Source organism: Sturnira hondurensis, unplaced genomic scaffold (genome assembly GCF_014824575.4).
Source record: "Sturnira hondurensis isolate 20B ecotype Veracruz unplaced genomic scaffold, ASM1482457v3 Scaffold0011253, whole genome shotgun sequence".
Classification (NCBI taxonomy): domain Eukaryota; kingdom Metazoa; phylum Chordata; class Mammalia; order Chiroptera; family Phyllostomidae; genus Sturnira; species Sturnira hondurensis.
In genome coordinates this window covers 574,517-598,726 of record NW_028083884.1, presented here as the reverse complement: position 1 = coordinate 598,726, position 24,210 = coordinate 574,517, and the positions used below count along the sequence as shown (strand labels likewise).

Genomic DNA, 24,210 nt, shown 5'->3' with positions numbered 1-24,210 from the left:
ACAAAACGTGGCATGTACATGTAGAAGAATATCATTCAGCCTTAAAAAAGAAAATTCTGACATCTGCTATAACATGGATGAACCTTGAGGACAATATGCTCAGTGAAATCAGCAAACCAATCACAGAAGGATGGGCACTGTGTGCTTCCTGTTATGCGAGGTCCTAGGGCAGTTGAAGGCACGGACAGAAAGCGGAATGGCGGCTGCCAGGCGCGGGGGGAGGAGGAGCGCTCACTTAATGGGTACCGAGTTCCAATTTTGCACGATTAAGAGAGCTCTGGAAACAGATTAACTAACACCTGTGAACTGCGCCACTGAAATAGTTACAGTGGCAACTTTTATGTACATTTTAGCACAATTAAAATAACTGTATAAAAAAGAGACAGAGGAGAGCACATTATTTCCTGAGTTTAGCCACGACTGATGGCCTGCGGTGCCCAACAGCCACCTCGGAACTGCGAGAGGAGCACACCAGAGGGCAAGCATCCCTGAGGGCAGCAGTCAGAACACCGGACACGCCCCCCGCTTCAGCAGGGTAACTTCTCCAAGGAGAAGCTCTTCTAAGTTGAAAATATACTTTCTGTTCATTTCAGCCAATTCCTGAGTCCCATGTTGATACCAGTTTATGCTAAAACAGTACCAAGTCCCATTAAAGTGGCCACTATTGTAACAGTTAATGTGAGCAATGATGACAGCAGATCAAGACAATTTCCTTCCATTAGTGACTATTTGCTAGCTCTTATCACACTCCTTTGTAACTACGCTGCACCTTACATCTAAGACTATGGCCACAGATAAAACATACCAATGTAATGTGTGTGTAAACCAGTCTTTAACACACAGACACACATAACAGGAAAACCAAAAGAAAGCAGTAAAAATGCATTTTAGGGAAGGTGCCCCTCAAGGACATAACCATCATAAACCACAACCACAAGCACTAGAAGGGGAGCTGAGTGCAACACAACGAAGGGGACCACGTGTGACTTCCACCTTGCAGGTGCTCGCCACCAGCAAGAGAAACAAAATGAAACTCTGTCATCATGTTAAGAAATGTCTTGTAGGCTCAAGTTAGGGTGTAAAATAAAATGCCTCACAAAGATGAACTGTCATAAGCCTAAAAGGCACATCCAAGGTACGACTGCACAGAGAAATTCAGTGACTTTGTAAAAACTCTCTCAGTGGAGCCCCTGGAAACCTCTCTGACCAGCTCAGCTCAGGTCAGGACATGGGTCTGCACAGCCCAACACAGAACAATTCCCATCTACGGAGAGATTCCATATCAGTGACTTCAATCTGACCCCATGTGTTTTACTCATCCATTGCTGAGTAACTAACCACCCCAAAACCTAGTGGCTTAAAACAGTAATAACCGAAAATTCCTCGTGATTCTGTGAGCTGGCTACAGCTCAGCTGGAGGTTCTGCTACTCTCACTTGGGCTCCAGCGTGCAGCTGCTGCGTTCATCCAGGAGCCTGGCTGGTGCTGAGACGCCCAAGATGGCTCCGGGCCTCCCAGGTGGGCTTCCTCTCCGACAGGGTAGGACATGGGCCTTTACATGGTGGCTGCCTCCAAGGACAGAGGAGGGGAAGGGGCCAGCCCTCCTACGTCACAGAGTCACTTCCACGGTACCCATTCGTCCGTGTGAGTCACGAGCCCAGTCCAGCCTGGGGCGATGAACAGTGTACCTCCGACGCAGGAAGAGCACGCACGTGCAGAGGAAGAGGGACTGAGGGGGACACCGCGGACACTGTCTATCAGGCCACGGTCCTCCTGACACATGATGACCGGCTTGTCATTTCAGCGTGCCTTCATGAGAGCTCACTGCTCAGCACAACACACTGGGTAAAACCTGCTCTTGTGCATCTCAGACCTGCTTTAAATACCTTCACTTGCTCCAAGTATATTTTATTGTGCAGATCAGGACTTAACATGTCTAAACCTACTCAAGAAAATCCAAGTGCAACGCCTGTCGAGTTCCAGGTACAGGTACGTGTCTCCAGGTGCCACGTCCTGTACCTGTGTTGCATTTCCCTACACGCCCCGCGGCTGCAGCCCCCACTGGGGCAGAGCCCGCATCCACGAGCAACAGTACTGCCGGGGCCTAACCTGTGCTGCGCTGTTAAAAGACTGCTCCTTCTTAGTTACTGAAAATTACTACTATTTAAAAACATATTCCTTCTTTAATACCAGACAGAAAAACTCTTATACACTTTCCCATGTATATTTCACAATGGCAGAAAGCACATTATTATCAATGCCTGAATAGTTAGGCTATAAGAAAGATAAAATTTTAACTATTATTATAGTTACATGCTAAATTTACCCTCATTCAAACCTGAAAATGAGAGGTCTTAGAATAGTGTACAATTCATTTTCTGAAAATCACCTTGTATTAGTCTCTAGTTCTAGACCTCCAGCTTGTAATGAGAAATGTTCACGCCTGACCAACGTCTATCTTACACTGTGAACAGCACATTTTGACTGAAAATCCCATTCGCTATGCAGTTGTGCTACTCCTTCATAACTGAGGGTTCTCATTTCCTCAAAATGTAAGAAAATAACAATAATTGAAATTAAAATACACTGATTCCTCAGTTACCTAAAATGGCTTATCTTCAATCGTAATGTAATAAAAATAAATTTCTTAAACAATATAAAAATTAAAATCACTATGTTCTTAAAGACCCAAAAGTGTTCAAACAACCAAGCCAGGAGAATGCTGGCTTTACAAAATTAATGTAGTATTCACATATATTATCATTATTATCTCACAAATATCCACAAAGTCACTAACTATACACCAAATTTTCAGAACTGTCTCTCCCAAGAAGACACACTATAAATACAATGACTGAGTCCCCTCCCTTTTCACTCTGGGCTATAGTCTAATTTTAAAGGTTTTAACAGTGTATCCAAATTCCCAACAGAGATTAATTGTGGGGACTTGAAAGTGAGAAATTAGGGATCCTGAAATTCTAAATTATTCTCAACATAGTTCTAATATTCATATTCTTTACTCGTTAATATGGATATTTAAAAAATTAGTTAATAAGAAAAATCAAGTTTAGTAGCATTAAAAAACTAGCCTACAGAGATTATTAAAACACTGGAAAATGCCGGCAAAATTACTAGGTACTACTTCCAATAACGTAACATTTGAATTTCTTAGCCTGTTAGTAGCAATGGGAAACCACAAGTTGAAATGAACAATTTATAAACTTATTTTTGCCCCTGAAACTCATTTCTTGGAACACCACTCATACACTCTGCACACACACCGATGAACAGTGTGTTTACACTGCCATTCACCCTGTTAGGAGCAGACAGGACACAAACCCCTCACACGCCACAGCTACAGACAAGGCCGACTGATGAGACTGACTCCACACTCCCGTCATCTTCCTAGAAACGTCGGCTTTCCCTGGTCTCAGACTTGGTGGTGGTGGATCCCTTCAAACCAGTAACATTTCTCTGGTGATTACCCAGCTTTATGACACTTTCCCTCAATGTCCTGAATTCTCAACTGATTTTCTTTAGGATTCATTTGGAAAATCATGTAAATTATTTTACCCAGAATAGCTAGGATCTCTATATGTTTAGTTAATCACTGCAGATTAACCTATATTAACAAGTATTAAGTACCTATGTATCAGCACATATCAAAGCAATAAATAAGCAGGATTCTTATTTAAAGTTTAAGAATAATAATAATAAATAATTTAAAAATAATTCATATTTACAATAGAAACATATAAGCAGGTTAAACTATTATGATGAGAAACTACAAAAGTACTAATTTTTGTAACTTCTGTAATCTACAGAAGACTCATATGTGAAATCAATTTTACCTTGTATTTCATCTTGGGACACGAATGAATGTAGAAACCCATATAATAATAGCTGAGTTGAGGTGTTTTTTCATGAAGCTGCTTAGTGAAAGCAATTTCTCTGCCAAAAGAACAAAGATGAAGATACAGTTAAATCTAGTTCCAATATTCAAAGTACTATGTGATCCGATGACAAATACTTGATAATATTTGATAGTAAGCTATCAAAAAAACCAAAGTGTTGAAAGACAAACTATTTAAAAAACACTGTAAGATTATTTTCACTAAAAAGACACCAAAGACTTGAGCCCCCAAACGGAAAACCTGTTCTCAACTCCCCTTCCCCTCCACTACCACAAAGCAAGAGTAAATGCAGAAACTAGTATTTTCATGGACGAAGACCCCGACCTCTTCACTATTCAGACAGTGGGTGTGTGTTGTGGTGCACACAGGTGCAGCCATGGACACACACGAGAAATCGCCGTCTGGTGAAGGTCATGCAGTTGTGCACACGCAGGGATTGCCCAGTCCTGTTCTACCGCTTTACAGAGGTGCATATTTCTTCCAACAAACACACACCGCTTTAATTCATTTAGCGAATGAATGGGTCTTAATTCACCAGACCCATTTAACCTTCCTAAAAATATACAGCAGTGATGACAAGAAAAATAGATAAGTAACGCAATGTTTCGGGAGCGCTGAGTGGTTCCGACAGGGAGCCACGTGAATGCACAAGCGAGTCAACAGCAGCCCCCCACAAGGACAATGACCCTCACACACTAGGCTGCATGGCCCTCAGAGTGCGGGAAGCTGCCAGGAGACGCTGGCCTCAGTTCTGAAAGTGGTACTTCCAAACGCCGGTGCATAAGAGAACACCATAGCAATAAATTACAACACACGATCACAGTAGGGTTTCTACTGTTACATGATTAAATACAATCAAAATGGGGGCTTATTATACATCTCATCCCAACCACCAAAAGCAACCTTACCGTAATGCAGAGTAGACCCCCAAGGAGAGAAACGAATAATCAGGGTCGTAGTACAAATACACAGAGGACACGCAGTACGGAAGGATGTCGATCACCCCCACGGCAATGATCTTGTCGTCCAGCCAATACTGCTGGTGAAATGAGCCATAACCACAGTCTGGTCCATTGGGGGGGGTTTCTGCCTGTGAAAGAGCAGACACACAAACGTGAACAGTTTGTCATAAAACATATCTGATAAAGTACTGTGGTACTGAAAAATACAAGAATCTTACATTTAACAATAAGCAAACACACGCCCCAATTGAGAAATAGGCAAAATACCTGTGCAGACACCTCAGGAAAGATCATGCACAACTGGCGAATGAGCACACGAAAGATGCTCAACACCATTTGCTGTTAGGGAACTGAAATTTAAAACACAATGAGGAAGTACTACACAACTGTCACAGCGGCGGAAATCCGGAAACCCGAATGTCAAATGCTGCGGAGGGCGAAGCAGCGGAGCTCTCACCTGCTGCTGAGGGGAACGCAAACCGGCAGCCCCACCCTGGAGGGCGGTTTGGGAGTTTCTCACCAAGCCAACAGCTACCATACAAAACAGCAATCGGGCTCCTAGTCATTTATCCAATTAGTCTGAAAACTTAGGCCACACAGAAAGCCGAAGGCCTGCACCCGTGGCGTGGCTCAGAGGACTGAGGGCCAGCCTGCAAGCCACAGTTCCCACTCTGGCCTGGGTTGTGGGCCAGGTCCCCAGTGGGCAAGAGGCAACTGATCGATGTTTCTCTCACACAGAGATGTTTCTCTCCCTCTCCTCCTCCTGTCCTACCCCCTTCTCCAGAAATAAACAAATATAACCTTAAAAATAAAAACCCAAAGGCCTACACACAAATGTTTATCACAGTTTTACTCATAACTGACAAAAACTGGGAGCAACCAAGATATTTTTCAACAGGTGACCAACTGTGACACATCCATGTACTGGAATATTACTCATCAATAAAAAATGATAAACTATTAATACAGATGATTCCAACTACATTCTGCAGAAGCTAAAACTACAGAGACAGTAAAAGGATGAGCGGGCACCAAGAACCTCGGGGATGAGAGGAGGGACGAGCGGACCCGGCGGGCAGGTCAGCACAGCACAGGGGTGTTTTCAGCTGAAACCGCCCCCTGTGCTACTGTAGAAGCAGACACACCACACAATGCGTTTGTCCAAACTCACAGGACTGCACACCACCGAGAATGAGCCTTAATGTATGCAAATTAAAAGAAAATCATTTAGGAGGTTACGGGATCCCAGGAAGGACTGAGGAGGGAATCTGGGTGAAGCGACCTTTGAAAGAGGTCAGAAGGGAAAGGGTGCTAACCCATGTAACTTTGGGGGTCTGCTAGAGTGAAGGCAACAGGAGGTCTGCACACAAGCATCGTCACCTACTGGACAAAGATTTTTCCCAAGAGCACTGCAGGATAACAATTCTGATACTGATGTACAGCTACACTGGAACTGAACAATTAAGCAAACGGGTGGAGGATGGTAGCAGAAGCCAGGTCACTCACTGTTTGAGTGGGAATTTATAGATCAGAAAGGGGAAGAGGCTAGAATGATCCACATGGTAATAATTAGAATTAGAGACGGGAGTAAGAACTCACGTTTAGCTCAATACAGATACAGATGGTTACATACAGAAATACTCGTAGGTGTATATATCTCATAGACATGTTCATACAAAGCTTAGTATACACACATCTACTTATTTGTTCTGTCGGATGATAAGGCCTAAAACACCAACACCCAGTAGCAGCAAGCACACCTAATACCCCCATATTAGTTTCTGGACTCTAATAAAAGGAACAAGAAAAAGAAAAAGGAACCATTTCTCTTTGGAGAAACGGCTGATTCCAGGACTGGGGCAGGAAATACACACGATGAGCCTAGAGCATCCTGTCGCGCCCAAGAGGAAGGAAACACTCAAAAAAGGGAAAACAAACCCCCATGGACGGAGGGGTATCAAAGGGACAAGGGCGTCAAGTGAAAGAGCTCCCAACTGTCTAAATCGAAACAATTTAGACAACAAAACAAAGAAGTACTGGATTATAACCCAAAGTATAAAATAAAAATCAATGAGTCCACACTGACACATATGATTGAATAAATTAATAAATGAGAAAGAGAGACAAGTCACCCAGGAACCCAGAAAGTTTATGCGGACCCTCATTCGGGCCCTAAAGGGAGGGAGCATGCTCCCTGCTGCTTCGGTGCGGGCTGCGCGCAGCCACTTCCTTCCAAAGAGGATGGTTTGGGAAGGGGAAGCCCCTGCACGGGCGATCAAGGTCAACAACGACAAACTAATGAGGGTTTACTGAGGTGTTACCAGTGTCAGTAATTTCTGTAACTTCCACTGCTGTAAATAAAGTGTTGTTTGGGCAATAAAAACATCTTTAAACTTTTAAAAGCTCCCACCAACTATAATAATAAATTATGTCAAACCCAGATTTCAGCATTCACTTCCCACACAGCTTTACCCTTTCAAAAAGTCACAATTATTTCCCCAGAAACAGATAATTTCAATAGAACAGGTAAACAAACAGAAGGGTTAAGCAGAAGGAAACAGGAAAGTACGTTAACCTATTATACCTACACAAGCTGATCCGAGCTGTGGCTGGTGTAGCTCAGTGGATTGAGCGCGGGCTGCGAAACAAAGGGTCGCCAGTTCGATTCCCAGTCAGGGCACGTGCCTGGGTTGCAGGCCAGGTCCCCAGTGGGAGCCATGTGAGAGGCAACCACACATTTATGTTTCTTTCTCCCTCCCTTCCCCCTCTAAAAAATAAATAAACCTTAAAAAAAAAACTGGTAATAGTGTTTTCTTAAAAAAAAAAAAAAAACCCTGACCTGACCCCAACCGCTAATGGATTGGAGGCCTAGTAACCCGGTTGGCTCCAACCACGCAACACGAAGTAAGAAACAAACAAGTTCCTCCATGCCATGGGACTTTGTAAAAACCACCCCTCAGAGGTAAGCCTGAGGTTCACAGGAACGCAGTGTGCTGTCTTCAGAATGCAGGAGAGCAGCCCTGGCGTGACTTGGAGACAGAGAGAAGCTGTCAGTTCACGCAATGGAAGGCAGGAACTGTCAACTGTCAGAAACCTCCACGTCAAAAGCTAATTAAACGACTTGGAAATGGATCTAAATTCATCCATTACTTCAGTTAGTGCCTCCGTTAGTGCCTTCAGTTAGTCAGGTCATTAATCTACCTGTGTGTTCATTCATTCATTTAAAAAAATGTATTTATCAAGGACGTAAGAATGGACCCAATAAATATTCTCAATAAATAAGTGACCAATGTATTCTTTTAAGCCTAAAGAGAAATCAGTTCTACCTATTGTACCAACTTGAAATATTTTTTAAAACCGCAGTTACAGGCTCAGTTTCCAATACCCATTATCTGTTCCATTTCCTGGACCTCCCATTTAACCTGCCCCCATTTACTTCACTGGTTTGGAGGAGCAATCTTTCTACCGTAGGCATTATTCCCATCTCTCAACTCTCGTGCAAGTCGGGTCTTCCCCATCTGCAAAACCCTACAAGATATGCACTGCCTTACAATTACTTAGGAACAAAGTAAGCCCTAAACCTACCTACTCCGACTCCCATCACGTCACAGATGAGGAAACCTAAAACCCAGGAGTCAACTAAGCAATACGACTGTAAAACCACGGAGTTAATAAACTGACTCAAAGTGACTTAACTTTCCGAAAAGCATATTTCTGCATTTTTGAAACAAATCATATTACTACTCATCCTCAAGGGTAGTTGTAAGAAAATGACCATGTACAAATGAAATTTGCTCTCACAGAGTGTGAGCAAATTCGGGTCAGTTTTAGCTTCTGGCTTAAGGGGTCTGAATGGCGCACACCAAAAGATTGTGTCTGAAATTACAACAGTAGCTCACTCACTTAAAATAGTCAAGTTAGCCCCTGGCTGGCGTAGCTCAGTGGATTGAGCGCGGGCCTGCGAACCAGACGATCGTGGTTCGATTCCCAGTCAGGGTACATGCCTGGGTTGCAGACCGGTTCCTTGCAGGCTAACTACCAGCAGGGGACGCACAAAAGGCAACCATACATTGCATTGATGTTTCTCTCCCTCTCTCCTTCCCCTCTATAAATAAATAAATAAATAAAATCTTTAAAAAAAAAAAAAGTCAAGTTAGGTAATAACAGCTGGCTTAAATCTCATAAATAAGTCAGTGATGTGATTAGCAATATTTAATAGTTTATCTCTCTCATGCCTTTAGTTTATACAGTTTGGATTTGTGAAAGAAAAAGCAAAGTTTTTTTCTCAAAAGTTACTCCATTTAGAATTTAGCTGACAACAGGAAAAATAGAATACAGCTCACCACGAGCTACACAAAAGAAAGACCGCCTTACACCTCAGGCAGGGACAGCATGGCTTCCGTGATTAATGAGCTGGGCAGCACAATACCAGGGGCACGGTGTGGAAATGCCATCAACATTAATAGCGCAATTCAGGTTCTAGTCCACCGCTACCACGATGAGTGTGTATCTGCTCTGAAGAAGTGCGCCTGTCTCCTGACCCACAGGCCTCCACGTACCTAAGTGATGCTTAAAACAGACACTGCCAAGCCACGAAGGGACAGGCAAAGGGCAGCACTGGGGGCTTAATCAGAGGTTCAAAGACGGGACTGGGAAAGTCTTCAGGGTCTCTGAGAAAGCAGAGCCCGTGTTCTGCCTTCTATGCCCTCCAAAAGTACCTCCCCCAAAAGACCACTGCTCACACACAAATCTACAATTAGACAATCAGTGTCCTAAATGGTGTATTTATTTATTTTTAGAGAGAGGGGAAGGGAGGGAGAGAAACACTGATGGGCAAGAGATACGTGGATTGGTTACCTCTCACTCGCCCCCAAATGGGGACCTGGCCGCAGCCCAGGCATGTGCCCTGACTGGGAATTGAACGGGAGACCTCTCAGTTTACAGGCCGGCACTCAGTCCACTGAGCCACAGCAGCTGGGGCTTGAATTTTTTTTAAACAATAGTTCAAGGAGGCCCCTAAAGGTCATCTATTTAAGCATCTGATTAAAAGTCTGCACTGGTTTACAACAACTTATTTCTTGTTTTGCCTTTTGTTAAGTTTTATGAAACACTGTACTAAATATTGGATTCATTTTTTTTAAAAAACCCCAAAGGTGTGTTAAACCACTATGGTATCAAAATCTACATTATCTCTTAAAAAAACAACTAAATTTTGAAATAAATTTTTTAAAAAGATGTCTAAACTAAAAAAAAAACACCTAAATTTGAAAGTCTCTCTAATAAGAAATAAAATGTAATTTGCAAACTGCAAAAAGCAGCACTTGTGGTTAGCATACCACGTAATTTTGTACATGTGATTTAAAAATCAAATGCATGGAGATTGAACAGCATGCTATTAAACAATGAACGGGTCAAAAATGAAATCAGGGAAGAAATCAAAAAGTTTCTAGAAGCAAATGAAAATGAACTCACGACAACCCAAAAATTACGGGACACAGAGAAGGCATTCCTGAGAGGGAAGTTCATAGCAATACAGGCCTCCCTAAAAAAGATAGAAACATTTCAAACAAACAACCTAACCCTACACCTACAAGAACTCAAGGAACAACATCAAAGACAGCTGAGAGCAAGTAAAAGGAAGGAAATAACCAAGATCAGAGGAGAATTAAATGACATGGAGACTAATAGCACAATTCTAAGGATCAATGAATCCAGGAGCTGTTTTTTTTAAAAGATAAACAAAATCGACAAGTCTTTAAGCAGGCTCACCAAGAAAAGAAGAGAGAGGACCCAAATAAACACAATCAGAAATGAAAGAGGAGAGATTACAACTGACACCACAGAAATACAAAGAATTGTAAGAAAGTACTATGAAGAACTGTATGCCAAGAAACTTGAAAACCTAGGAGAAATGGACAAATTTCTAGAAAAATATAATCTTCCAAAACTCAATGAAGAAGCAGAAAGCCTGAACAGACCAATAACAGCAGATGAAATTGAAGCAGTAATCAAAAAACTCCCGTCACACAAAAGCCCCAGACCAGATGGTTTCACAGGAGAATTCTACAAAGCATTTAAAGAAGAGCTAATCCCTATCCTTCGCAGACTGTTCCAAAAAATCTAAAATGATGAAAGACTCCCCAACTTTTTTTATGAAGCCAGCATCATCCTAATTCCAAAACCAGATAAAGACACAACAAAGACGATTCCCCATCAGGGCACATGCCTGGGTTGCAGGCCAGTTCCCAGCAGGGGATGCACCAGAAGCAACCACACATTGATATTTCTCTCCTTCTCTCCCTCCCTTCTCTTCTAAAGATAAATAAATAAAAATTTTTTTAAAAGACACAACAAAGAAAGAAAACTTCAGGCCAATATCACTGATGAACATAGACACTAAAATCCTCAACAAAATACTGGCAAACCGCATCCAACAACACATTAAAAAGATCATACACCATGACCAAGTGGGATTCATCCCAGGGATGCAAGAATGGTTCAATATTTGCAAATCCCTAAATGTAATACATCACATAAACAAAAGCAAAGACAAAAATCACACGATCATATCAATAAATGCAGAAAAAGCTTTTGATAGGGTACAGCACCCATTTATAATAAAACACTCACGAAGTGGGAATAGAGGGAGCATTCCTGAACATTAAAAAGGTCATATATGAGAGACCTACAGCCAACATCATACTCAATGGGCAAAAACAAAAAGCTTTTCCACTAAGATCAGGAACAAGACAAGGTTATCCACTTTCACCACTTCTATTCAATATAGTATTGGAAGTTTTAGCCACAGCAATCAGACAAGAAAAGGAAATAAAAGGCATCTAAATCAAAAAGGAGGAAACAAAACTGTCACTGTTTGCAAATGAAATGATAGTGTACATGGAAAATCCTATAGACTCCACCCAAAAACTGCTTGACCTAATAAATGAATTAAGCAAAAAAGTGGGATACAAAGTTAATATCCAGAAATCAAAGGCGTTTTTGTATACCAACGATGAAACAGCAGAAGCAGAAATCAAGAAAAAATCCCATTCGATATAGCAAAAAGAAAAATAAAATACCTAGGAATAAACCTAACCAAGAAGGTAAAAGACCTGTATGCGGAAAACTACACAACAATGGAGAAGGAAATCAAGGAAGACACAAACCATCTTCATGGACTGGAAAAATTAACATCATCAAAATGTCCATACTACCCAAAGCAATTTACAGATTCAATGCAATACCTATTAAAGAACCAATGGCATATTCCACAGACATAAAACAAATACTTCAAAAATTTACATGGAGCCATAAATGACCCCAAATAGCAGCTGCAATTTTGAGAAAGAAGAGCAAAGTAGGAGGGATCATAATACCTGATACCAAACTGTATTACAAGGCCACTGTAATCAAAACAGCCTGGTACTGGCATAAAAACGGGCACACAGACCAATGGGACAGAACAGAGAGCTCAGAAATAAACCCAGGTCTCTACGGTCAATTAATATTCAACAAAGGGGGCAGCAACATAAAATGGAGTAAAAATAGCCTCTTCAACAAATGGTGTTGGGAGAACTAGACAGCTACATGCAAAAAAATAAAATTTGAGCACCAACTTACACCATACACCAAAATAAATTCAAGGCAGATAAAAGACTTAAATATAAGCCGTGACACCATTAAAGTCCTAGAGGAGAACACAGGCAGGAAAATCTCAGATATTTCATGCAGCATTTTTACTGATATGTCCCCCAGAGCAAGGGACATAAAGGAAAGAATAAACAAATGGGATCTCATCAAAATAAAAAGTTTCTGCACAGCTAAAGAAAACAGTATTAAAATAAAAAGAGAACCAACCATATGGGAAAATGTATTTGCCAATGATACCTCAGACAAGGGTTTAATCTCCAAAATATACAAAGAATTTATACGACTCCACTCTAAGAAGACAAGCAACCCAATTAAAAAGTAGGCAAAGGACTTGAACAGATATTTCTCCAAGGAGGACATACAGAGGGTCCAGAGACATGTGAAAAGATGCTCAATATCACTAGTTATCAGAGAGATGCAAATTAAAACCACAATGAGATACCACTTTACACTGGTCAGAATGGCCATTATAAACAAAGCAACGAACAACAAATGTTGGAGGGGTTGTGGAGAAAAGGGGACCCTAGTTCACTGTTGGTGGGATTGCAGACAGGTACAACCACTGTGGAAAACAGTATGGAATTTTCTCAGAAAACTAAAAATGGACCTGCCTTTTGACCCAGCAATTCCACAGCTGGGATTATATCCTAAGAACCCTAAAACACCAATCCAAAAGAACCTATGCACCCCAATGTTCATAGCAGCACAATTTACAATAGCCAAGAGGTGGAAACAACCTAGGTGCCCGTCAGTAAATGAATGGATCAAAAAATTATGGTACATATACACAATGGAATTCTATGCAGCAGAAAGAAAGAAGAAGCTCCTACCCTTTGCAACAGCATGTATAGAACTGGAAAGCATTATGCTGAGTGGAATAAGCCAGGTGTTAAAAGACAAATACCATATGATCTCACCTTTAACAGGAAGCTAAACAACAAAACGAACATGCAAGCAAAATAAAACCAAAGACACTGAAATAGAGAACAGGGGGACAGTGACCAGAGGGGAGAGGGGAGGGAATTTCCGGGGGAAAAGGGGAAGGATTTATAGGAACTAGTATAAAGGACACATGGACAAAAACTAAGGCGGGTGGAAATGGGACGAAGGTGGGGAGTACTGCGGGGGGGGGGGGGCGTGGATGAGAGTGAAAGAAAACTGTACTTGAACAACAATTAAAATAAATAAATTTAAAAAATAAAAATCAAATGGAACCAACTGGTTCCAAAATCATTAGGAACCAATTCCTAATTTTCTGGCAGACAATCAGTACACTAAAGAACCAAACTAAATGAAATTGTAAACTAAAGCTAATTATAGTACATTCACATGAGTAACTGTTACGTAGTAATTAAAAGTATTTTTATCAAGCCTTTTCAGTAACACTGTAAAACTATAACCCTGTACAATGGAAGATACAACCCCAATCCTATGAAAAATTAGTGGGTGTCTTTCAGGGCGCTTCTGGGCTGGGTTTTCTATTGACTAGGTTATTTCGTCATTTGGTTGGGGTAGAGGTTAACTTACAGATTTGTGTCCAGTGGCACAAAGGACCCAAAAGACCACAGTTTAATGCCCTGTAAGAGAATAACTAGTTGTTCCTACCTAACAGCCATCATCTCAACCCCTTATTAAATTGCTTGTATATTTTTTCTTAAATACTTCTTGCACCAGTTGTAATGCCTTCTGACCAATCCTTAGATTGAGTCAAATGGAATTTGACATGTGTTCATGCTCCATTTACATGAAGGTCATGATTTTACATTTTTGAAAATTATAGTTTAATGGTTTGAAGGGCATCCGGTGAGAAGCTCAGGTGAACTCGCTAGATGCCGCTGACTCAGAAGTGCCCTCACGGTCTGTGACGCCTCCTGTTTTTTCCTACCTGTCTGTTCCTGACTCTCAAAGAGACAGATGCGTTGCTCTAACTCTGCTCGACATCTTTTTCTTCCTCTCTACAAGTCTGCAACTTTGTTTTTGTTTCTGGTTCTCTAACAACCCGTGAGTCATCCCCATTAATAGTGGCAATAGCTAGATTTCACTCATGGTCTCTGATGACAGATGACAGAGATCTATTCTCTATTGGAGGAGAAAAGATGGAGAATCTGGTTTCTTAGTTTTCTGTTTGTTTGCATATTTAGGAGTTTAATCAATTAAGGAGAACAGCTCTTTGAGAACTAAACCGATGAATTCTGCATCTACTTTTGACCTACAGCTAAAGTCCTAGAACTGAAGCTAGGAGCTCTACCATGTTTGTTAATCTGCAATTCAGGAAAGTTTTTACTTCTTGTATATGAAATATTTTCCACCTTCAGAAGGTATTAATAAATCACACAGTTACATTTCTTAATTAAAGGGGCTCTATAAAATTGATCTTTAGAGATAAGCAAGCATTTACATAAATCAAATACTCTCCAAATTCACAGAAAATAAACTCCTTACAGATATTGCTAATTGGAAACATTTTTAAGATAAATCAAACCGATTTAATAATTTTGGTTTAAGGAAGAAAAAAAGTTGGCCTTGGCCAGGTGGCTCAGTAGGCTAGAGCATCCCCAAAGGTTGTGGGTTCGATCCCCAGCAGGGGTGCATATGGGCAGGCAGCAACTGATGAATGTTTCTCTTTCACATGGATGTTACTCTCACTTCTTTCCTCTCTAAAACCAATAAGCATATCCTGGGGTGAGGATTAAAGTAAAAAAGAAAGAAAGACAGCAGTCCCCAAGCTTTCTTTGGCACCAGAGACTGGTTTCTGGTGCCAAAGAACCAGAAGTTGTGGAAGACAATATTTCCATGGGCTGGAGTGGGTGGGGGGACAGGAAGCGGAGCACAGGCAGTAATGCAGTGGCAACCATGGACTTGAATCAGGGGTCCCCAACCGTTCTGGCACTTCGGACCCGTATCATAGAAGATCGTTGAGCGGGAGGGGGCGGGGGTGGGGGGGCAGGACATGGAGCTCAGGCGGTAATGAGAGTGAAGCCGGGCTCCCACACCCAGGGCTCACCTCCTGCTGTGAGGCCCTGGTTTGAACAGGCCACAGACCAGCATCCGTCGGCAAACCAGGGGTTGGGGACCCCTGGTTTAGATGACTGTGTGACTCTTCCACTGTTTCTAAACACCTGCTCCTAATTTCTTTAAATGAAGATATAACGACTGAATCTAAATCTCCCCTTGAACTGTATTGCAATACCATATTCCCCAATCTGAAAAAAAAAAAAAGAAAAAGGAAAAAAGTTGTCTTTTCTCAGGTTTATTGGTATTAAATACAATTCACGAGTGGATTCTAAAAATAATACATGACTTGTTTTCTAATGAATAGTTTAAACTGCCAACACTGCTCACTGGCTTACTAATTTAAAGTTAACAATACTCCTACATAATGTGTATTATTTTGAAAAATGTAAATGTGTTCCACTGAACTGAATGATAATTCTGACAAAAATATTTTTAACTGCGGTAAAGTACATAACGTAGAACTGACCGCGTTAGCCACTTCCGAGGGCAGTCAGTGGGACTAAGCAGGTTCACACTGGGGAGCGCCCCCACCACCGCCCCCACAGGGCGTCTTCGTGATCTCTAATGGAAGCCCGGCTTCAGGGAACAATGTGTCACTCCTTCCCCCCCGCCCCCTGCCCTAGCACCCACCACCCTATTTTTTTTTAATTAAGTTTATTGGGGTAACATTGGCCTTTTAAACTAGCCATGTCCTCACAATTCGGGTGGATTTTGCTTTCCCCTTCCATCTAATCTGACCACCTCTGACTTGTAACTGGAGTTTTCAGACCTGTATTGTTCAACAGGATAGCTACTGGCCACGTATGCTACGTAAGTCAAGTAAAATTAAAGAAAAATTTAAAACTCAGTTCCTAACGAGCTCGTATGACCACTAGCTCCACACACGTTTTAGATACCGCAGACACAGAGCACCTCCCCAGAGCAGAGCTTCTGCTTAGCCCATTTACACTTACTGTGATAATCAGCACAGCTGGGCTTAAGTGGCCCATCTTGCTACTTGCTTTCTATTTGTCTCACTTATTCTCTGTTCGCCTTTCCTTCTCTTCCTGCCTTTTAAGAAACTGAAAATGGGTCACCATTGCTATTATCTTCACTATTGGCTTATTGCTACATCTCTTTACTTGGGGTTTTTGGGGGCTGCTCTAGGGTGGTCTTTTTCAACAGGGAGCCACCTTCCTCCCTAAGGACATTTGGCAAAGTCTGGAGCTATTTTGTTTCCGCTGAGAGAGAGGATGCTACCTGCGTCTATGGAGGAGAAGACAGAAATGTCACTGAGCGTCACACACAATGCACGGAGGGGCACCCACGAAAAGAGTTAACAGACCCGTGTCAATGTTTACAAAACACATCTCAAATGTATCTGGATAGTACTGTATCATTTCATGTGACCTAAGAATCAGTCCATTTATTCCTTCCTACCTTGCTCCTGTTGTCTCATGTGACTAGCTGTGATACTGAGCTTAACTAATCTACCTCTCCAGGCCCAATGTTCTTCTTAAGAAAACTGGGACTATCTATCTCACAGACATTTTGTGAGAATTAAAACAAAGTAAGGAAAGAGCTTAGCATAGTACGCATGCACTTCATTGGTAACTTCTCAATGAGTTATAACACCTGTGAATTAAGAAGACTTTAATTGCTCCGAAATGAAGGAAGAGAGGACATTTCTGGAGCGAACTCGAAGTAACCTACAGTCACACACAGCTCAACCTCTCCTATAAGCGCCTCCCCTGCAGCTGCCTACCTCCAGCATGGCGACGAGACTGCGCCCTACTGGACTGGCCGGCAGTCTGACTCGGGAGAGAATTTCAAGAATCTTTTAGCCTCTGATATATAATCCCTTTTATTTACCTACATTTAATTGAAGACATGTGGAGGTGGTGCCACACAAAATGTAATTCAGACCTAGAAATGTCAATAAAAGTGTCTGCAAGGGAGGGGTCCAATGTAAACCTAGCGGGGAGGGCACATCGGCAGCCACAGCGCTGCACACAATTAGGAACAGGATAGAACTACGCAGCCCGACTTGACGAGGTGATAAAAGCTCTTTTCCCATAAAGCTTAACGAGCTCTATTAGTCTCCTGCTCACAGGAATGTAAAAGGGTCAGCCCCACAGAGGGAAGTAACTGACTCTCCACACATGGCCCCATTCAAATGACAGCGGATCACATTACTGATGTAATTACTATAACTTGACAGTTTTGTTAGATTCATGTGGCAGTTAGCTGTTTAGGACTTACAACAAAGGAACGTGGTTCATTCATAGTAGCTTGTATGGACAAAGTGAAATTTAAAGTCTCCTTCATTTTCAACTCAAGTCCCATGTACTTTATTGTCTCTACCAGAATTATATTTTTTAATTCAAAATTAGCGAAGGTGTTTGGGTATTTGCCATATTTGTTATTTTTCTTCTCCATCTAAAACATAAGTTTGGTGGCGAAATTAAACGTTTAGGGACTCCCGCCCCTCTCCCGTCTTAGCTTCGCTTTGGCTCTGCGGGGGCCAAGGCGCAGAGTCCTGAGTTTGTGCTGCTGGAGCCTTGGGGGTGGCAGCCAGTAACTATGTCATCAGGGGGCTCCTGGGAAACTCCAGGCTAGAAAAATATCAACAGCAAGCCCTCAAGTATTTCCCAAATACTTCAGGAAAAGCAAAGTAAAGTGGTCACCTTTAATTTTGACTTTTCCCCCTCTGCCCATGTCCATTAAGTCCCATCAGAAACAAATCAATTTAGCCAGGAAACGTAAATGCAACTCCCAATCATTAAGTGGAAAGAGTGGATCAGAGAGAAAATGACAGAAACCATCGCCAAGCTTCCAGCATGATACTCTCCCTTCTGTTTTCACCAAAGATGAAAGCTTGTGCACATAAAGTCCCAGTATGTAACCAGAGTAGCAAGATGTAATTTAAGAACATGTATTTGTATGGTAAAACTCTGGAAGTACACAGGTGATGCACTCCAAGCTTTCTCTACCCGAGAGAACCCAAAGATGAAGAACACAAAGATGTTAAGTAGCTACAATCTGGCTGGGAAGACAGAGTATTAACCACATTAAATATAAATATTAGGCCTTTTGTGCTTTCAGCTGCCAAAAGATGGGTAAAAGCCTGCTACCCTCAGCCTCAGGCCCCCCCAGCTTAGTCATTCATTCATTCGACAGTTATTTACTCAGGGCCTCCTTTGCACTGCAGTAAGAGTGAAGCAAGAAAGCAGGAAAAACAGGTCTTCTCACTGGCCTTACATTTGAGAGAAGCCTGTTAGTGAAGTCTGTTTAATGGCATCTTCAAACTGCTACCTGCCCCGCTGATGTGGACATCAAGCTCCAGCACCCTTATTTACTCCGTCTGGGGTGAGTCACTCGGCCTGTCTTCTGTTCACAACCCTCATTCTGTTACTCCTCTAAGTTCTTGCTGCCATGAGAGTCCAGCCTTGAACATGACGTCTCCAGACTAAGCTCCTGCCAGTCTCTCTTTCCAAGACTGGAACCGACATCGGTTGTTTCCACACCAGAGAGAGACGCCCCTGATCACCTGGCAGTCACACACGGGCTCCAAGAGCCGTCTTCAAAAACCTGCCCAGGTGCCTCTTCCCCGCAGAGCCGCTCCTTCATGGAGAAGCAAGGATAAAACAATACAACGTTCTGCAGTTGACGTTAACATTTTGTGCTTCTCCTTCCTGATCTCCGTATGCTTAAATTGTTTTTAAATTAAGATCTGCATGTGCAGTTTTGCATCCCGTTTTTCTGTTTATAGAGCAAGTAGTTTACAGTGTTATTGCTCATCAGTACGTACTTATGCACGTTTATGTACAGTCCTCGTTTTATTTTTGTTAAAGATTTCATTTATTTATTTTAGAGAAAGGGAGGGAGAAGGAGAGGGAGAGAAACGTGGATGTGTGAGAGACAGCGATTGGTTGCCTCTGACACGCCCCAAACGGGGGAGCTGGCCCGCAACCCAGTCCTCGTTTTAAGGGCTCTAGTGTGTCCCGTCATGTGGCAAGCTGCACTGTGATTTATTTCGCCTTTTCCTACTGTTGGACACTCACACTGTTTGTAAATTTTTTTCACTATAAATAATGCTGTAATAAACATATTTATGGAAATTTTGTCCCCATCTTTGATAATTTCTCTGACAGTGATTCTTAGACTAGAATTACTTGACCACAAGATTGAATTTATAGAAGGTCTTTAATGTACATGACTGAATTCCTATGGTAAACAATGGAGTTTAAAAACACATCACATCTTCCCATTCATTTAAAAAAAAAGCCATCTTCATAGGTAGAAACAACTACATATCACTGGTTTTTTAACCTGCATTTCTTTGATTGCTTATAAGGACTTTTAAGACATTTATTACCATTTGTATTTCATCTTATCAACTGATAAAATCCAACCAAATATTATGTAGAAGTAAATAGGACATTTTAAAATTCATTCTAAGAGGTTTCTATAGGAAGTATAATAACATTTTTATCATACTTCCCTGAACTGCCTTTTAACTGTACATAATTTTATGAACAAAATTATGAATTTTTTCACAGAATCAGAATCAAATCTAATGTGTCCATCCTTTCCTTTGATACTTCCCTTTCTTCTTTGCTTAGAAAGTGCTCATTCAACTAACAAGTATATTATATATGATTTATATTGTCTTATGATTTGGTTCCTGTTTTGTTTTTACACTAAACTTCTTAAAAAATTGCATGCAACAGGCACTGTGCTCCGTGCCTGCCACACATTATCTCGTTCTATTTTAATACCCTGTAAGTCTGTTCCATCTCCAGTTTTAAGTTTCTCAAACGATGGAATGACTTGTTCATGGCTCTCTCATTCTAAAGCCCAGACTCTTCCCACTGTATGGACAGCAGGACACCGTACCCAGGCTCCTCCTGGAGGAGTGACACCATTCAACAGGGGAATGTGGGAAGGGGACGTAAGATGACATGGACAACAGAGGCAAAATGAAGGACAAGTGAAGGGCAGGGAACAGAGTCATACTGTTGGGACTGAAGTGCAGCCCGGGAGGAGAATACAAAATATCGCTAAGATGTGAACGCATTTTATAAACTGCCCCCATGCCCACTGCTTCACTTGGAGGTAGGAATGATTATATCCATTTTACAGAGAAGAAAACTGAGGTTCAGAGAAGCTGTGATTTGTCCATGTGGCCAGTAAGTGAAGATGCGATCTGAGGCCCACGCTGGCTCTGAGCGCAGTCACCTCTACACAGACTCTGCTGCCTCCCTCTCCCGTTCCTTTCTCCATGTCCTCGCACTTTCCACAGGTTACTCCTTATCAACTGTAGCCCACGAGGACTCCTGCTTCTCTGAATATCTCACAGTTTCTTCTTTATCTCACCATTTTATCACTGGATTCTCAGATGCAAACTGCAGAACCATTACAAGGATTCGATGAGAAAGCGAGTCAAGCACCCAGAACAGTGCCTACATTACAAGGAGGCTCAGGAAATCTAAGTGCTCGTTCGTCCCTAATCAACTCACAGATTTTCAAAAGCTCTTTTGACCCAAATGAATCTTCCTTGATGTTAGCTTCTGCCATGACTTCTCTCTTTAACACGGGGGCAGTTCAGAGAGAATAAGGCCAATGTTAAACAGTTACAAAAGGAGGAGATATAATAGTGCTCTTCAGTCTGCTTGTTAAAAAAGAAAATGTACTTAAAAAGAAGCAATGAGCCCTGGCTGGTGTAGCTCAGTGGATTGAGTGCAGCCAGAGGATCCCGGTTCGATTCCCAGTCAGGGCACAAGCTTGGGTTGCAGGCCGGTTCCCAGCAGGGGACACTCGAGAGGCAACCATACATTGATATTTCTCTCCCTCTCTCCTTCCCTTCCCCTCTAAAGATAAATAAATAAAATCTTAAAAAAAAAGAAGCAATGACCTATTATGAAAGTGAATAGCTCTGTAACTTATAGAAATTCTTATTTTAAAAAAAGTCTGTGTTTGTCTCATTACTATTACTGAAGAATGAATGTGCCACAATAAAATGATCACTCCTAAATTATCAAATAAGTGCCCAACAAAAGATACGGACAATCACGTTCAGTTAGTGATTCTAGTGTTCCTGTGAGTAAACTCTTACCTCCAAAGGTGAGCTGCAAAGGAATCTTGTGAACTGCAGCATCATATTCGAATAGAATTGGTTTCATCCAACAAATGGGCAGCAAGAGAACAAAAAAGGAAAAATTATTACACAATTTTTCAACAAGAGCATCTAAAGTAAACCTAAAAATCAATATAAAATTAACGCTCTCATACACTGTATATTTCATCCCAAGCATATGAAAGTTCAATTTAGCCCAAAGTAGGCATTCTAATAATTTGAATTGAATAAACATTTTTAAAAACCTGCATAAAAACAAATAAAACAACAAATAAGTCCTAAAACATTTCATTTCTCAAAAGTTCAGCTCCCAACGCCCGTATAACAGAGCACCCTCTTCCAAGGGAGAAATCAACCATTTACCTGACCGTGAATGTCATGGGCCCCGTTAAGTAAGTGCCAACAAAAAGAAATCAGAGGAGGAACCAAAAGAGGAGGCTAGTGAGCCAGAGGGAAAGAAAGGGGAAGTTACTGCTCTACAGTTTGGTTCGCGGTGACGCTCACCCTGTTTAGCCTATTCTATTTTCTCAGCCCCATATGCTTATCTTCCCTCGCTGCTCTTTCTGACACACAAAGAGGCTCACAGAATTTCATCTGAAACTGCTATCCTGCAGCACTGAAACCCAGATACAGAAATTTGGGGGTAGGGAGCCATTACAAATGACAAAGCAAACCGTAGATTAGCTTGGAACCAGGGACTGTCACGTAACTTCATACATATTCATGATGGCAATTCACAATGTTTTCTCAGACGTTATTTACAAAATCAACATTTCAAACCCTTTGAGATTTACTGTAATAATAAAATGCCCAAGTAGTATAAACTCTCGATCTTTTTAAATGCAAATTAACTACCAAAACTGATGGCAGGCCTCTTTCAGGACGTGTTGAGCTTCCCCTCCACAAGGAGGCTGGCTAGCACTCACAGGGAATACAAATAATTTTATTTTCTTTTAGAGGCACACACAGAAATATTTCGCAGTGAAATTACATGATGTCTGGGATTTCCTTCCAAGTCACCGAGGCGTCAGGAGGGAAGTAATGGGTAAGTGTGCGGACAAACAAGTGAGGCCGTTACATTGACCAGTGAGGACAGACGATGACTACTGGAGAATTCACTATACAGTTCTCTCTACGGCATGAATGTCTTAAGTTTCCCCAACGAAGCTTAAAATATATATCAGACACTTCCTCCCCTAAATACTGAAGTAAAGATATATTCCTGAAATATTACTAGGACACACCAAAGCCATGGAATTAACTAGTATCACAAAGGCTCTAGATGACAGGGTATACTAAAATCAGAAAACTATAAGAATTTTTCCTTAATGATATCAATATGCAATTTGATTATATCAACTGTTAAGAGAACTTTCTGAAAGTGCAAGATATAACAACATTTTAAATTCTCATATTGTAGATATGAAACGAATAAACCTATTGAAATTAAAAGTGCAACCTTCGTGGTCTTGGGATTCTTTTCACAGTAGCCCAACCTAAGACAATCCCTTCTCTTCCTCCCAGGAGAAGAAGTGAGAGCCGGAAGACAAGCCAGTGGAGAAAGACGAGGCATGGCCAAACTTTCATTTTGAAAGGAGAAAGCTAACACTGTAAGGTTTTATGTTTTCTCTGGCACGTGCACGTTAGCTACATTACATGCATTAAACTGCAGAGTTTGGGATGGTTCTACTTCAGTAGGAACTGATGCACCAGTCAGGAAGGAAGTCACTTTAAATAACAGCAAGAGTACATGAATACTCTCCAAGAAAACTGAGGTCTCCCTGAAGCTCCAGTAATTTACATACATCTCTGTCCTGTGCATGTGTAACATTCTTGTCACAGTTTTTTCAAAACAGACCTACAAATTCTTATACTGTTTGAAGCTGCCAAAACATGAAATACATAAACATTCTCAGTCCCCAAAATAGTAAAAACAGAAAATAAATCACAAGACACGCATTCATTCTCCTAGTCACAGGACACGAAAAAAGTCCAAAAATGCTACTTCTCAATTAGCGTTATCCGGAAAACCTATTGCTATTTCCCTTTGGTTAATTACTTAAGTTCTTTCATAATGAAACTGCACATGTATTCAGTACCAATGGAATAATCTGAAAAAATAACGATTATAACAAAGCAAGTATAATCACAAAATATGTTTGTATACAGTGAAACTGACACTAGAAATACACGTCTTTTAACAAATACCACCATCATGGTATTTTAACAAATACCACCTGATCAGTATAAAAAAAAAGGATCAACTTTGCTGTGAATCTAAAATTTCTCTAAAAAAACACAGTCTGTTCCAACAACAACAAAGGCTCTGGTTGCAGCCAGGAGCCCACATTGACACCACTTTCTGATGTAGCCATTTCAATACAGCTGTCCAAAAGTACTGTGCTATGGGTACACTCCGGTAACAGCTTTCAGAGAAAGATCCTATCCTATTTATTTAGGCGAAATGTTGAGAAAAATACGTTTTTAAAAAATATCTTACAGGTTTTACTGACAGGAATACACACTGTCATTCCGGAAAGAATGTGAGGTGA

The 24,210-nt window shown here is 41.4% G+C and overlaps 1 protein-coding gene across 10 annotated transcripts in view; it reads right to left on the bottom strand.

The window, feature by feature from the left end:
- The window catches only part of ATE1 (arginyltransferase 1), a 129,862-nt gene that overhangs the window by 64,867 nt on the left and 40,785 nt on the right, over positions 1-24,210 (bottom strand). For all 10 annotated transcript variants that reach the window (XM_037059614.1, XM_037059616.1, XM_037059605.1 and 7 more), the window contains 3 exons: positions 21,638-21,670; positions 4,822-5,003; positions 3,851-3,950 (listed from right to left, as the gene is read on the bottom strand). In XM_037059614.1, the coding sequence (XP_036915509.1) occupies positions 3,851-3,950; positions 4,822-5,003; positions 21,638-21,670 (315 nt within the window). The remainder of the gene's footprint in view (positions 1-3,850; positions 3,951-4,821; positions 5,004-21,637; positions 21,671-24,210) is intronic.